General features: G+C 30.6%; 1 protein-coding gene across 10 annotated transcripts in view; it reads left to right on the top strand.

Annotated features, from left to right (window-relative positions):
• The window catches only part of LOC132747313 (1-phosphatidylinositol 4,5-bisphosphate phosphodiesterase beta-1-like), a 106,429-nt gene that overhangs the window by 21,322 nt on the left and 67,750 nt on the right, over positions 1-17,357 (top strand). For all 10 annotated transcript variants that reach the window (XM_060736665.1, XM_060736670.1, XM_060736718.1 and 7 more), the window contains 2 exons: positions 6,623-6,694; positions 8,697-8,837. In XM_060736665.1, coding sequence (XP_060592648.1) covers positions 6,623-6,694; positions 8,697-8,837 — 213 coding nt within the window. The remainder of the gene's footprint in view (positions 1-6,622; positions 6,695-8,696; positions 8,838-17,357) is intronic.

Genomic DNA, 17,357 nt, shown 5'->3' on the forward strand with positions numbered 1-17,357 from the left:
AGTAAAGATAATCTGTGATTATGGTTTGAGTTAGGTCAACCTGTGATTATGGTTTGAGTTTGGTCAACCTGTGATTATGGTTTGAGTTAGGTCAACCTGTGATTATGGTTTAAGTTAGGTCAACCTGTGATTATGGTTTAAGTTAGGTCAACCTGTGATTATGGTTTAAGTTAGGTCAACCTGTGATTATGGTTTAAGTTAGGTCAACCTGTGATTATGGTTTAAGTTAGATCAACCTGTGGTTATGGTTTTAGTTGGGTCAACCTGTGATTATAGTTTAAGTAAGGTCATCCTGTGGTTATGGTTTAAGTTAGGTCATTCTGTGATTACGGTTTTTAAGTTAGGTCAACCTGTGATTATCCCAGGAAGAAATATTTTTGTATTGACAAATATTTCAGATAATTGTTAAATTGGTATCCTGTGATTATGGTTAAAGTTGGTCAACCTTTGATTATCCCTAAGGAAAAAATATTTTTGTATTGACAAATATTTCAGATAATTGTTAAATTGGTATCCTGTGATTATGGTTAAAGTTGGTCAACCTTTGATTATCCCTAAGGAAAAAATATTTTTGTATTGACAAATATTTCAGATAATTGTTAAATTGGTATCCTGCACAGACCTCTAACCTTTAGCAGGGATTTAGATCAGAGCGTTTTTTTTACAGAGATATTACATATTGGATGGCTTAAGTTAAGGGAGTCAATGTCATCCACATTGACATAAGTGAATTTTTATTAAGGTCATAGTGGCAGCAAGGAGCTTCTCATTGTAATTCTTATTTTGATTTGTCAAGATAATTTTCTACAGGACACTGATTGATGTTTTCTGAGAAGTAAAATGTAAATGTTATGATTGTAAGAGATGATAAAATTTGTGCCGAGCGAAGTGATTGAATCGTGACCTTAAATCTCCATAGTATTTATCCCTCTCTTATACATTATATTGATTTTATATGGATATTTTTTTTTCCTGAAATATATAATTATGCAAATAGCTGTAGTGTTCTCACAATAGCAGTTGATATCAGGAAATATGAAAAGGCTGTTTTGTTTCCATGACGTCAACTTGCCTAACTTAATGATTTCCATTTGAAATGGCATTGACTCCCGTTTTAGAAAGTGTAGCTATTTCTTGCCATGAGAAATAAGTAATTACAGATTTTGTTTACACTGAGGGTTGTCAGTATATTCTGACAACAGACCTTCAATCAGTATATTGCTAATGGACAATTATTGTATACATTTATATATATCTGCAGCCATGCTAGAATTATGCATATGAATATTTTGGTAGAATATCTTTTATTATAATCAAGCCTGCTGTCTGTGAGCTCAATATTGTTACATATTGTTACCAAAAATGATAACAGGGACTTTTGATTCTTTCATGTGAGGAAGCGATCCAGCTATCCTACAGAACAACGGTGGTTCTACTCAGGTGCTTGTTGGTATGGAATGGCAACTGAGGTTTTCCTCCACCAGTAAAACTGACCTATATTGTGTTGGTGTGATGTAAAACCCAATCAAACAAAAAAAAAAACAACAAACCAACAACAAAAAATGATGATAAAATAAATGTAAGATAAAATAAACTGCATAAATTCTTGCAGGGCTGAGCAAATATCCTTGCTTGCCTCACAGGTAGCACAGATCTGCCATCATTGGCACAGTTGTGCATGCCTTATGATTGCTAACAACCACATTGGCTATTAAGGTTGGACTGTGTATGCATCCAAACCCAAAGGACAGATAAATTACAAGTTTGCAATCATGGACAAAAACCCTCTTAACACCTAGGATTTTGATGCACTCCAGTGCAGGAGAAAAGTGCATTTTATAAATACCTGATTATTTATATCTTACATTTATTATATTCATTTTAAAACCATCTTGTACTATGAGTATCATCAGTACCACTTTAATTGGGTAGTTTTATATTTTTGTATCTAGCAAAGTACATGAATGTTATAAATCAACAATATTCACAATATCTGATGGGAAATCAGTTTGAATCTCAAGGTTCACTGGGCATTATACATTTTGCTTGTAGTTGTAGGGATAAAATCTTGCCAGTTTCCAATTAATGAATAAATTGAGGCACTGGAATGTCCCATTTTTACAAACTCCTGCAACTAAATTACTGTGTGTGACAATAAAGGTTTCTGAGAAATCAATTTACAAGTTGGGAGATTGAAGTTCTCGTACAATTTACATTTGGTTCAATTATTCGAAATTTCAAATTAAGAGTGAAATAAAGTAGCTGCCCACTCTGGCAATCATCTTGGGGGATTGAGTCTGAATTACTCATTGCATATGCTGCAGGAAATGAATTTATGCTAAACGTGTTTTTGGTGCCATTTGTTTGAAATCTTGCTCTCTATGGTAGCATAATAAAATGACCTTCTCATCACATTCTGCCTAATAAAGTTAAAGTGTTATTGATGATCTTGTTGTTGGTAGTTTATTATTTAACATATTATTTTATATCTTGATTTAACATTTAGATTTTTAGTTTTTTTGTCATTTAATATCTGAATGATAATCAAGGAACAGAAAATATAACTTTAGTTAGCATTGTGTGAGCTTCAAAGGTCAAAGGTTATGATATTTACAAAGTTTTGCCAGTTTCTGATGATGTATAATTTGGCATAGTTTCAGTTATATTTTATCATAATTTTATAACATTCTATATTGTGAAGTGTTTATATTAATGATATTCTGTAATGTTGACCTTTTTGTTTTCATTTTGGCAGAGTAGATCTAAAATGACTATAAACTTGTAATTTGTGGGATATTAGAGTTGGCTGATTGTATTTTATTTTAAAAAGTCAGTTGTGCAGCTGCAAAATGGATTATTTCTCATTTGTTTGCAGACCAGTACTACTTAGATGTCCACTGAATTCTTTAGCACTTTAATGGCAATTTCATAGTTTGACATGTACCAATACTAACTTGGCAAACATACGCATCAATGCTAGCACTATACACAGGTGTCTATCTGCTTATATCGAGTATTTTGATTTTGAAATTGTATAATTTAAGAATTAGCAGTAATTTAAGAATTAGCAGTTATAAATTCGCAGCATGGAAGAAGTTAATTGCATGTTATTGTCTGTTTAAAATCTATAAGCTTATGATTGTTTGCAGATTGTAGATAGCTTTTATGTGGCAATCTATGATAATTGTTAGAATAACAATAATTCTGTAGTTAGCCTTGTCCAATTTTCTTGTTGAAATTGACAGGTTAAGTTAGACCAAGTAGTGTTTATTTGGTGTTATATTCATCAGTGTGGAATAACAAGAACTGACTTGATGTTGGCATTAGTGTTCACATATTGATTGTCCCAGAGGTCTGTGACTTGTAAAATTGATAACAACTTTACAGGAAATGATGTGCTTTGTTAACGAAGGGTAGCTTTTACACATATGTCAAACTGAATTCAAATGCACATTCAATGGGATGTCACATTTACGCATTAATGTAATGATTTTTAGCAAAAGTCAATAAAACAAGCTTGTTAAATGTTTCTGATACTTAATGATAATAATCATGATTATTAGAAGTAGAAAATTGACATTTACAAAATTGCTTGCAAAAGCTCAAAGCCTACAATATTAGCATTTCACACCCCACCCCCATCAGAGTGCCAATTTATCACATAATACTCTGGTGACAAATTCTCAGTCTTTTAATAGTGAATATTTGCATTAAAATCCCACAATTCATGATGATTTGTTGATCAATACTCCCATTTTCTTACCTGAAATACAACCTCTGCATGTAACCTGCCCATGGTCAAAGGGACCTGAATTTTTCACTCTGTTTGACCCCTCACCATAATGAACATTTGTGCCAAGCTATATTACAATACCTTTATGTATGTAGAATTTTCTCTTAAGACAAGCATTTCCCCCCCGACTTCTAAATGTGACCTTGACCTTTACCTCCAAGGACATATGCCCCCAAGTCTGGGATTGTATCATTGGATATTTTCTGCCCCCTCCCTCCTGCACCCTAGTTTGGACATTAGCTAACTGTATATCAGATGAATTCATACGCTTATGTTTAAATTATAATGCATTCAATATTCCAGTAATAATGCATTTATTGTAGCACTTTCATGGAATTTGGAAACATAAGCTGGATGATACCAACAATAATTGGCTGGTTATTAACATATGAAATTATTAAATGTTTGAAAATTGCAAATAATGCACAAAGACCTCCAATAATTTTTTTTTTTAATTTTTACTTGCAAAATAATAGTTGACTTTCTTATTTTACTGTTTGAAATTATCTTTACACTGTTGGAGCGAAACATTTCAGCTTGATTTGAATAAGTAGAGTAAGTATAATTGAAAACTAATACAATTTTGGAAGATACTTTTGGAATATTTATGTTATGGTTTATCTGTTTCATATGGGGATTATTGTCAATAAAATAAGACAAAATATGATAATTCATGCAATAAATGAGAACATTTGTAGGTGGTATATGTCTGGGTCAAAGGTCATCATTATATGGTCACTGAACGAAAATGTACTAATATAAAAATGCCCAGATTAAAATATTGTGATATTTTCATCAGAGAAATAAAATAAAATTGAAAATAGAATATTATAACTGTATTACAGATATTGATTAACTTATAGAGGTAGTTAACATCATTTACTTGAAACCACTAGTCTTGCCTCTCACCACAAATGACTGTATTTTCGATTCCAGCCAGGGACTAGATTCTTTCATGTGTGGAAGCTATCAAGCTAGCTTACAGAATATTAGTAGTTCCACTCAGCTGCTGGTTTGTGGTTGATGTAAAGACTTCCTCCACCAGTATAGCTGGAAAGTCGTTATATGTGACCTTTTCTGTGTCAGTTTGACTTAAATTAAAAGGAAAAGGAAAGACATTGATATTGATAATATTGAAAAACAAGTTTCTCTGAAATTCTCAAAATGATGTATATTGTTTAATATTATTTCAAACTGTACACATTTAAATGTTTGTTTGTGAGATTATATTTAATTGCTTGTATGCAAAATATGAAATGCTGTTGTGCATGTCTTGTTAAATTTTTGGAAATTTATTTGTATTGAATAAACCTGGTAAAAATGAAAAGTGGAACAAATTTATTAATTGTCAAGTTACCAAACAGCTAAACATGGAGCACCAGAACATTTGAAGTTTGAGAAGAAGGGGTTACAGCACATGCATGCAACTGTCATTTGTTACTGCATAATAAGTTGAGAAAAACAGGTGTTGAATAAAAAAACAGACATTACAAAAAAAAAGAGATTATGACAGAAAAACCTCTAATATAATGTTTCTTAATGTTGTTTTAAGTACATTTGTAGGTAATAAATGTTGAGTATGTTACAGTGTGTATGGTGTTGATAAAAGGATGTTATATTCTGATAATGTTTTATTTATTATAATATTTATATTATTCTCAGATAAATATGAACAATTTTACTTCATATATCATTTTTTCCAGTTTTGCCAAATGTTGCAACCTATTATAGCATGATTTAAGTTCTTATTCTTATATTTTTATAGTAAAAATATCTTAGTTGATGAAGTAGTGTTCAATATAAATATATCATTACATGTACATTTGAAACATATTATTGTTGTTTATAGTAAATTTAGAACAATTGTTTTTAGTTAGTAATTATTTTAGAACTTTTTATGATTATACAGCATGTTTGTTAATTGTTAACCAGGTTTTCTAAAAGAAAATGCTGGTTATTTAAAGCATAGTGAATGTTGGCGGACAGGAGTAAACAATTTCTTGTGTGCACCACTCCTCCTACATACCTTGGCAGATTTCAACCAAAATTTAATAGAAAAATATTGTCACAAGGTGACCTAGTGATTATTGTCTGGGTTTAGTGACACCTTTTACCAAATTATAGCCATTTGTTTTATTTCTACAAATATGTAAGTGGTCTTCCTCCACCTGTAAAGCTGGAACGTCGCCATATGACCTATACTGTGTCGGTGTGACGTAAAACCCAATCAAACAAACAAACAAATATATAATCAATATGTAAATACTCTTAACTGTACGTTTCATTAAAATGAGAGTCATAGCTACCCTATGACTAATTGGGTAAATTATGGCCCTTTTTCTATATGTACATGATAGAGGAATACTCTTCCTGGCACACAGCCCCTGACATTTCTTAAGGGAATAACCTGACATCATTATTGATAGAAAACCTGGTTTGTGACAATTCCTGTCATTTGTTTTACATACTTTTACTTTGCATTATGAGTATGACAAATTAATTATTGATTCATTTCATGGATATTAATAAAAAACATGTGAAGCAGATTTTGTTAAAAAAAATTGAAAAGAAATTCACTGTTACATCAAGTTATGACATTTATATTATGTAGCCTTTATAGTTAAGATATTCATGTTTCCAAAAAGAATAATATTTTGTTTAAACTTTGCATTTGAAATTTTTATATGTGTTATAATTATATATATTGCATATAATTTTACTATGAAGGAATGGTAAATATGTTGCCAGGCTGTATTGACAAGCTGTGTGGCTAGTGTATATATTGCTATGTCTAGATAATGTACTGTATATCTTGTCTTATAATTTCAGGACATGGATTCATTGGACATCTCCATTATCAGAGATACAAGGACTGGGAAAAATGCTAAAGTACCAAAAGGGGTAAAAGATTTATTTTAAATTGCATTTATTATGATTATAAGATATGAGCTTACAAAACAGTTCATATTATATTTAGTATATGATTGTGATATGACATAATGTTAATGTGATCTGACAATAATTATGTTCATGTGATGTGACAAATGTTTATGTGATTTGACATAATGTTTATATGATGTGAAAAATGTTCATGTGAGCTGACAATATATTGATGTGATCTGACAATATTTTTATGTGATGTGACAAAATGTTCATGTGAGCTGACAAAATACATGTATATTCATGTGATCTGACAATATGTTTATGTGATGTGACAAAATGTTCATGTGAGCTGACAAAATGTTAATGAAATGTGACATTGTCTCCCCCCCCCCCCCCCCCCCATTAGGTGACGATGGTCGATAAATGTAAGCTGACAAACTTTATTTGCCAACAGAAAGAACTGTAATGTCAGCTGAAAGTCTGTCATTGTTAGCTGTTACCTGTAAAAGACCGTATAATGAGAGAGCTGACAACTTTAGAGCTTAATAATTGTCTCTGAACAACAAGTTGTCAACATGAGAGATAATGATCTTTAAACTGACAGTGTGACAGGTAGAAGAATGTAAGTTGACATGTTGAGAGCTGATTGTCTGTGAACTGACAGTAAATGAGCTAATTGTCTGTGAACAGTCAGTAAGTGAGCGTATTGTCTGTGTACTGAAAGTAAATGAGCTGATTATCTGTGAACTGACATTCAATGAGCTGATTTTCTGTGGACTGAAAGTAAATGAGCTTAGAGTCTGTAAAGTGAAAGTAAATGAGCTAATTGTCTGTGAACTGATAGTAAATGAGCTGCTTGTCTGTGAACTGACATTTTATGAACTCATTGACTGTGAACGGACAGTAAATGAGCTAATTGTCAGTGAACTGACATCAAATGAGCTTATTGTCAGTAACCTGAGAGTAAATGAGCTAATAATCTGAAATGAAAGTAAATGAGCTTACTGTCTGTGAAGTGACAGGAAATGAGCTGATTGTATGTGAACTGACAGTAAATGAGCTAATTGTCTGTGAACTGAAAGTTAATGAGCTTAGTGTCTGTGAAGTGACAGGAAATGAGCTTATTGTATGTGAACTGAGAGTAAATGAGCAAATTATCTGTGAACTGATATCAAATGAGCTTATTGTCAATGACCTGAGAGTAAATAAGCTAATTGTCAGTGAACTGACAGTAAATGAGCAAATTGTCTGTGAACTGACATGAAATGAGCTTATTGGCAGTGAACTGACAACTTGAGAGCTAGTAGACTGTGAGCTGACAGTAAATGAGTTAATTGTGAACTGACAGTAAATGAGCTAATTGTCTGTGAACTGATATCAAATGAGCTAAATGTCAATTACCTGACAACTTGAGAGCTAGTAGTCTGTGAACTGACAACTTGAGAGCTAGCAGTCTGTTTGCTGACAGATTGTGAGCTCACAAACTGTGATTTGACACACTGAAAACCAAGTGGCTGTTAGCTGACAGATTGAAAGCTGAAGAACAGAGTCTGTGACAAATAGATTATATTTCATCAACCTCTTCTGTATGTATTGGGAGAAAAAATCAATGCTTGCTTTCAGCAATGATCTAATTTCCCTGTGAGAGTTTCTTTAATAAATCACCGCCTAAATACAGTCAGACACATGATTTGTCTTGTGTTTAAATAGCAGCCAATATATGAGCTAATTTTATTTTATTTACATTTTCTTAAGATAAATGAATTTCTACCTATATTGCATACACAAGAAGTTAAAAGTTTGGTCTTAATAGAGGTTGTTATTTAGAAAGAAAATTTTATAGAGTTGGTAAAATCTGAGTTTGTTTTCCTGTAACACATGATAGTAGCCAACATTGTATTGAGTATATGACAATATTCAGACTGTATGACTGGCAGATTTGGAAGATGGCATTTCCCTTATTGATAACAAATAATAACATGTATAGTTATTTCATTATTTTAATGCTATATGTTTGCAGGAAGGTAAATTACGTGAGTCATGTATGATTGGGCCACAAGATGTTCCAATAGAAGATAAAACAGTGACAATAGTTTACGGTACAGATATGGTGAACACGGAGTTAGTAAATTTTGTGTGTGCCAGTCGGGAGCTTGCAGCAGTATGTATTACTATACAAACACATGTTGATGTTTGTCACACTGTTTCTTCTATAAGACCCTGCCTTAAAACAATCAATAGTGATTTACATAGCAAACTTCAATTAAGGGAGCACCTGTCTTGTGTGATAGATGTATATATAGTGTAATATGATGCATGTAGGTGTGTCATGTGGTAGACAGCATGTTTGTATGTAGAGTATATAATTAACAATACTGTTGTCTGTGGGGGCTGTACTGAATAACAGACACAATGATAAGCTGCTGAAAAAAAAACTTTTGTGATTATTGCTTATTTTAAAGACTTTCTTTCATGTTTAATTTAAAACCCATACTTCAAATATTTCAAAATGAAATAACTTGTCTATTTTGCTTCTTCTCTAGCTATTGCTTATTTTAGCTCTTTGTACTAAACTAAAATCTAAAAAAATGTATTGAATTTGTTGGTAAGGTTAATGATTTTGGTCTTGTTGGAAGGTTGAAAATTAAGGTCACAAAGCAGGTTACTGGTACAGAATTCAAGAACACTTGTAAAAAATTGTTCACTAGTATTTATAACTGAAATACTGTTATAATTGTCACAGAACACAACTTATTAATTAAAATTATCTAGTTAAAAAAAACTGGTAAGACTTACTTAGCAATAAAATAATAAACAGAGATAAGAACAGAAAGGTTGACTTAAACAATATAAAGAAATAATTTACATAGATCAATTATGATAAAACAGTTTGAGTAGAATGATTGTATAAACCTTTATATCATGTCAACCTGTAAAACTGCTAATTCAAGTGGATAGCTGTCAAAGTTGTTAACTTGACAAGTTAAAAAGTTCAAATTGGATTGACATTAAGGACTTCTTTTTATTTTATTATGTTTACTAAGTCAAAAATGGGGAGCTGACAGTATTAAAACACAGGAATGTGTGCTGAATTACCTCCCTTTTTAGGTGCTCTCTGATGAGAAAACACAAAAAAGATAACATTTCTTAAATAACATTTATTGAATAATAATTATTTTTGGTTATAAGAGAGCACACTTCTGATTTATTGTTATTCTTATAAAATATATGTTAGGCTTAACAAATCTTTTAAAAAAATGATGACACAGCAAACTAGCATAAGAAATAGGCAGAATAAAATTCCTTAAATTCTATATTAAGGAGAAAAGAAGAAATATCATCTTTGTCTTAAAAGACAAAAGGTGGAAAAATGTCAAAAATAGACAGGATTGATCTTGTTTTTGTTTAATTTACATCAAAATTTTATTATTTATGTAAAGTATTAATGAAAATATTTTTGCAGGACAAACGCCAATTTTGATGATTTGAAAAGCATGTCCCCAAAACAGTACAAAACTTATCATATTGTTATTGGCCTGTTCTTATAGTATTTCCTAAATCATGTTTATTTTTAATTAATCTGCACAAATATTTTTATCTTTGCTTGATAAATCGTAGTAATTTTACTTACTTTAACTTGTAAAACATTCATGTTATATTATTTTAGCACCTGGGTTTTACAATTATACCATGTTGTTTAATCACTATTTGGTTTATTAGATAGTTTATACCTGCAGTATTTTAATTTTACTGTATTATATTGTATCCATTCAAGACAATGATTTAGCTTTCCTACATTTTAATATAGAATGATATTAATTTGCATGTTGTAGTAGCATCAGTGTTTAATGCTTATTTTATAAACATATCACATATCTATAGCATTGAGACAAATAGAATAAAATAACCATTTATGTATCTAAAAGTACATTTAATTTTGTTTGCATATAATTAGTAAGCCCGTCTTTCTACATGCATAATAATTTCTTAGTTTATGTACACAAAATTTGTTTCAAATGAATATCAATTAGGAAGGATATGTCCTTGATTTAAGCTTATTTACAAGGGCTGTTGATATATTCTATATTGGGTTAGAAAAGCACAGACAATGCTTCATAGAGGATAAAGTAAACAAAACAAAAAATTTGACAGTTTATAAAATCATAGGTTTTTATAATAGGAACTTAAGTTAAATCAACATGTTATTTGTTACTGTGTATAAGAATATAGGTGGGCAAAAGTAAACTTCTTGTAAGAGGTTTAAAATAGACATTATGAGAATGTTTGCCAAGTTATATTTTGTTTATAGTGGTCAAGCCAAGATTTTTGTTATTACAACTAACAGACTCTACATGGCTTTTGCATAAAGAGAAGACATTCATGAAAAGGCAGTCAGACTTTATCTTACAGAATTATCCTGTCAATTTTTTTGTCTTAAATTTTGATACTATTTGCTATTGTAATCCAACTGTAAGATTTAAAAATTGAAGACAACTTATAGACAAATGCATATTTTAAGTATGCTCTTTGGAATATACATGTGTTACTTTGGAGATGAATATTTAAAACAAAATTTGTTAAATTTGATCCAAAATGATTTTAATATATGTAGTTTAAAGTCTTTAGTCCAAAACTATTACTAATGAAAATGCTCTGACACAATTTCGCAAACTTCCAGGACCGTCTTCACATTGTAATAGATGTTTATAAAGAAATTCTGCACAGTTTGACCGTATAGCTAATATAATGGTGTTATTGATATATAATTGTATTGTAAGTGCATGCCAGGAATCTCTGTGTATTCATTATATTCCTGTAAATAATGGCTCTAATATACTTCATCTCTTACAATTCCTTACTTTAATCTGTTGTACACATTTTCTTGACATGAAATCCATCAAATTTAAAAGAAAGATACCCCTCGGTCTGTTGGAGTTACCTCCTCTTTAACACTGGCTTTGATAAGTTGATTTCTCATTACACAGATCAAACTTGATTTAAAATTCAGATAATTGATTACTATATATAATGTCTGTGTCCAATTTAGTTCTTTTTTTCATATTCATAGTACTTTAAAGACATTCACTATAATATAATATATATTATAATTAGAATCAGTCGTAAATGAAACAAAGGCAGAATATAGATATAAAATTCAACAATTTTTATGCCTGTAGAAGCTTGCATTTGCCTGCCTGTATATACATGTTCATTGTATATACTATATAGGTGTATGGTGTGAATGCATTTGTTAATATAGTACTGCATGTTTATGTTTTAACTTGCTGTTTTGGTGTATATATTATGTGATTTATTTATCAAGTGCTGATGCTTTTCTTCCCCTTCAGGTGTTCACCAAGGTAACTGGAAACTTGACCATAACATTTCTTATAGTTTTCCTCTTTATCTAATAGTTTGCTAATTATTCTAAACAATCACAACTGTGTGATATTGCTTATACTAATAGCTGTTTGATTTGTATATAAACAAAGAAATGGCCATTGGCACATAGCTCTATAAAACCACAACTCCTCTCACCTTTGCTAGCTAGATGTATGTATACAAAGTTATATATATATTACCTATTTTACCTGTTAACAGTTTACCTAATTATACAATGTATGTAAATGTTAAATCCTCTTTAAATGATTTACTATAGACTGTGAGAAACAAAACTTGTTCTTGCAGTCAAAACATGACCACTGCAGTATAATAGAATTTAGTATAATTGTTGTTAAATTGTAAAAGTTGAAAGCAACTAAATTTCTACATGTATATCAATGATTATAGTCATATTATAGCAGTCATATTATAGCAGTAATATAGTCAGTATTGAGTTAACTAAATTAAGACACTACCAGTAGTGCTTTACATTAATTTTGAATTTTCTTGTTAAATTAATTTTAATTGAAAGGTTCTCTAATTTGTAGTCAGTATTAATAAGTATAATATTTTGGCCACAAAACATTTTCAATCTTAACTTATATCCTTGATACATTTGTTGTTGAACATCAACATGAAATAGATGCATTATTTAGATTGTGTGAGTGCTCAGACTCCGACATAACACATGTCCACACCTGCTCCTCAACTTTAACAGATGCTTTAGATTTTTGTCGAAATTCTTTGATAAGTATAGATTTCTTCAGCCAGAAATGCTTAAGTTTGTGCAATATCTAAAATGATAATAATTTTCCTGTGATAAACATATGCAAAATATTCTTACTTTTACAGATAATAATTATATAATCTAATCAGTTGTTATCCAACTTGTTTACTTTTGGCACAGATCTATATGCCCTGTATGTATTCAAAAGTTAAATGGTTTGCTGAAATGCTCCACAAATATATGTGTCTCACCCTTCCCCCTGATATCATTGTGTAATTAATGAACAACTTGCTGTGCAATGAATTGTCAGTTTTGAATAATCCAGAATCTGGATTCAAGATTAAATTATCAAGGTCACTGATGCAAGGGATACGGCCACTGTCTTCAAACCACTTGCCTCTCGCTGCTGTTTGATTGAATCTTGACAAGGACTTTGAAATCTTTTATGTGATGTCAAAGGTTTGTGGTTCCAAATCCTGTGCCCACACAGACTGGAAATAATTCATTGAGAGGCACATGAGGTCTTCCTCCACCTGTAAAAGAAGGAGAGGGACACAACATGACCTTTACATTGTCAGTGTGACTTGAAAACCCGATCGAAGAAAAGATTTGATCATTTATTCAAGCAGTACAGTGTTACAGAAGTTGGTTTAAAATAGGCTGTAAGAAAGTAGAGGCTCTATACAAGTATCATAAGCAAGTGTTTTTTAACTCCAAGAAAATAGAAAAATAGCACTGTGAAATGGAAAGTGATTTTAATCTTGTAGATGAATTGTCCAGATAGAGAAATGCCATTGATTTAATTACATGTTATGATTTGTATGATAGATAATGCACCATCATTCAGTTTATCTTGTCATACATGTAATGTATATTCCAATACTGTATGCTAATTAGCCACCTGCCAAAATATGAAACACATTACCCCACCCACCCCCTCCATCCTCCCACTCAAAATATTGTTCCAACTTGTATATCAACCTGAACACATTTTATAGTATATTTAGAAAACAAGATTTTCATATGTTTATAAAACATTAACATAATTTATGGAATGATACTTGCATCCCAGCAATATTTTCTTATTTTCAGAGTACAAATATAATATAAAAGTTTTTGTTGTTTTTGTAAAGTTTTATAAAAGTTTAAGTAAACAGTTTTAATTTCAAGGATGTAGAAATCATGTAATCAGAGATGTTGTATTATTTAGCTGATGGTTAGACAAGTTGTATAAATTTGAATTTTGAGATAACTAGTTTGAGTTCGTATTTTTGTCATGGTATTAAAATAACAAATAAAACCGGATTTATATCTTTGAACTTCGACTTGACAGATGAGAAAATTGTATGTGATTGCATTTTACACAGTTTGAAAAGGTTTTAAATTACAGGACTTGAGATAAAGTTTATTGAAATTATTTAAAACAATTTTTTTTATATACATGTATATTTAATTTAAAGGCTTAATTTTATAAATATTTAATTTTAAGGCACATTATGCCTCAGAAATGACTCTCAAAAAAGGCAAAAAAAGCGTTTTGTAATATTTTAATGATATATTTTATGCACGTTAGATGCTAATCGCTGAGAGGAAAATGCACCAAAATAATTTATCATAAATGTGTCAAAATCATAAATAAAGTGGTATTTTGATTTCAATATAAATTACCAAATCACTATAACTACTAATTTCTAAAAAGCAAGAGAAGAGAAATATGGCATTTAGCTTAATGGCCGCAATGCTTTGGTTTTAGAAAATTGTAACAAGACAATACAGAGGAATAGTTCTTTTTAAGAAATAAAAAATAAACAACAACAATTTTTAGAAGTAATTTGCCTTTAAATAAAGAAAGCTTTTTTTGATATATAATCCCAAGTAGAAATTGTTCAGGAAATAAATCTGCTAGGTTTTTATACATAGATATAACCAGTTGCTAGTAGACTTATATTAGATAATAATTGTTCTACAGACATATGGAATCATATTATGTCAGTGATAGGAAATTTGTTAATAGATGCAGACCAAATATCATTAGTATAATGGCTAGACAATTATATATAATGATAATATAGATAAAAAATTATAGATGTGGTGGTGTAGTGTTATATTGTTATGTATATATTATCTAATGATATAGTAGACAAGTAACAATAAAATGCTCCCCCCCACACATTGCTGTGGTCCTGATTTTAATTTGTCACACAAGTCAGTGGAGCAGTGGAGTTAGACAATGTCAATGATTCCTTCATGCACTGTGGGGTAAAAGCTACTCCTGAGTATAGCCCTTGGTCCCTCTATGGGATTTAAACCCTTAACAGTAAAGGACAGGCAAAAGCAACAGCCTTATCCGAGGAGCCAAAGTCTCAATTAGACATTGTTTCTTTAACAACAAGTGTTTCTATCATGTATAATAGTGTGTGAACTAGCAAGGGATACAGCAGTTATTGAGTAAGAAAGCCAGGGAAAATTGCTTGCATGACAAGCTGTAATTACTAACAATGGTAGTAGGCTATGATGGGAGAAAGTATCTGGAATATGGAAGTTATATTAGGCCTGGGAATATAACACAATTACCAGAATGCAAACAAGTTCTAAATTATGAACTAAGTGTAAATTATATCATATACTTTATGGCCATTTGACATTCAAATCATCATTGATAGATCAGACATTATAGGTTTATATTAGCAGAGATGGTTGTGTAATGAAGTGCCTGTCCTAATAAATAGAATCCCTACATCATCACATTTCAACAGGTTGAATTTTCTTCCTATATTAAATTAGCCTACTTTGTAACATTGTCACATCAGCACAATGTTACATTGTCACATCAGCACAATGTTACATTGTCACATCAGAAATGTTGACCGAAGTTCCTTAATAACCATATATTCAGAACCAGGTTATATTGTCACATCAGCAATATCAACTTGTGTTCCTAACCATATAAAGATCTGGATTAAATTGTCACATCAGCAATGTTGACTGAAGTTCCTAACCATATAAAGAACTATGTTATATTGTCACATCAGCAATGTTGACTGAAGTTCCTAACCATATAAAGAACTGGGTTATATTGTAACATCAGCAATATCGGCTGAAGTTCCTAACCATATAAAGAATTGGGTTATATTGTCACATCAGCAATATCGGCTGAAGTTCCTAACCATATAAAGAACTGGGTTATATTGTAACATCAGCAATATCGGCTGAAGTTCCTAACCATATAAAGAATTGGGTTATATTGTAACATCAGCAATATCAGCTGAAGTTCCTAACCATTTAAAGAACTGGGTTATATTGTCACATCAGCAATGTTGACTGAAGTTCCTAACCATATAAAGAATTGGGTTATATTGTAACATCAGCAATATCAGCTGAAGTTCCTAACCATTTAAAGAACTGGGTTATATTGTCACATCAGCAATGTTGACTGAAGTTCCTAACCATATAAAGAATTGGGTTATATTGTAACATCAGCAATATCGGCTGAAGTTCCTAACCATATAAAGAATTGGGTTATATTGTCACATCAGCAATGTTGACTGAAGTTCCTAACCATATAAAGAATTGGGTTATATTGTCACATCAGCAATGTTGACTGAAGTTCCTAACCATATAAAGAATTGGGTTATATTGTAACATCAGCAATATCGGCTGAAGTTCCTAACCATATAAAGAATTGGGTTATATTGTCACATCAGCAATGTTGACTGAAGTTCCTAACCATATAAAGAATTGGGTTATATTGTAACATCAGCAATATCGGCTGAAGTTCCTAACCATATAAAGAATTGGGTTATATTCCTCTGAACTCCTATTTTGAATGTTTTTTGAAAAATTTAGCACTTGCTTCTTCAGATGTTTCATTCTTGTTGTGTCCAATAACCAAGAAATTTGATTTATACATTTTGTCAAGTCATAGTACTGAGTTATAATTTTTTTCTACTTTGTCAAACATGAAATCAGAAACTTTTCATCTTAAAATTTTACAGATTGAATTGACAATATTATAATATATAAAGTGGTATAATATTTTTATCCTTCAAATGAAACATTATCAATGTTGTGGGTGGATTTATTTCACATCACAGTACAAATTACAAAACATACCATAGTCTCCACTTACTATAGTGATAAAAATGAGTGTTTGAAAAGTTTGTATTGTTGGTCAAATTCATTTGATGATTTTAGATTTATTTGTCTTAGTCATGCTGTAATGAATCAGATATTTAACTATAAGTCAGACATTCAAATATAAGATATTCAACAATAAGACATTCAACTATTAGATATTCAACTATAAAATATTCAGCTATAAGATATTTAACTTTAAGATATTTAACTATTAAATATTTTACTAGTATATATTTAACTATAATATATTCAACTATAAGATATTCAACTTTAAGATATTCAACTATAAGATATTTAAAGATAAGCTATTTAACTATAAGATATTTAACTATAAGATATTCAACTATAAGATATTTAACTATAAGATATTCAACTATAAGATATTCAACTATAAGATATTTAACTATAAGATATTCAACTATAAGCTATTCAACT

This window comes from Ruditapes philippinarum, unplaced genomic scaffold, assembly GCF_026571515.1.
Source record: "Ruditapes philippinarum isolate M1 unplaced genomic scaffold, ASM2657151v2 ctg1349_1_1_1_1, whole genome shotgun sequence".
NCBI classification, from domain to species: domain Eukaryota; kingdom Metazoa; phylum Mollusca; class Bivalvia; order Venerida; family Veneridae; genus Ruditapes; species Ruditapes philippinarum.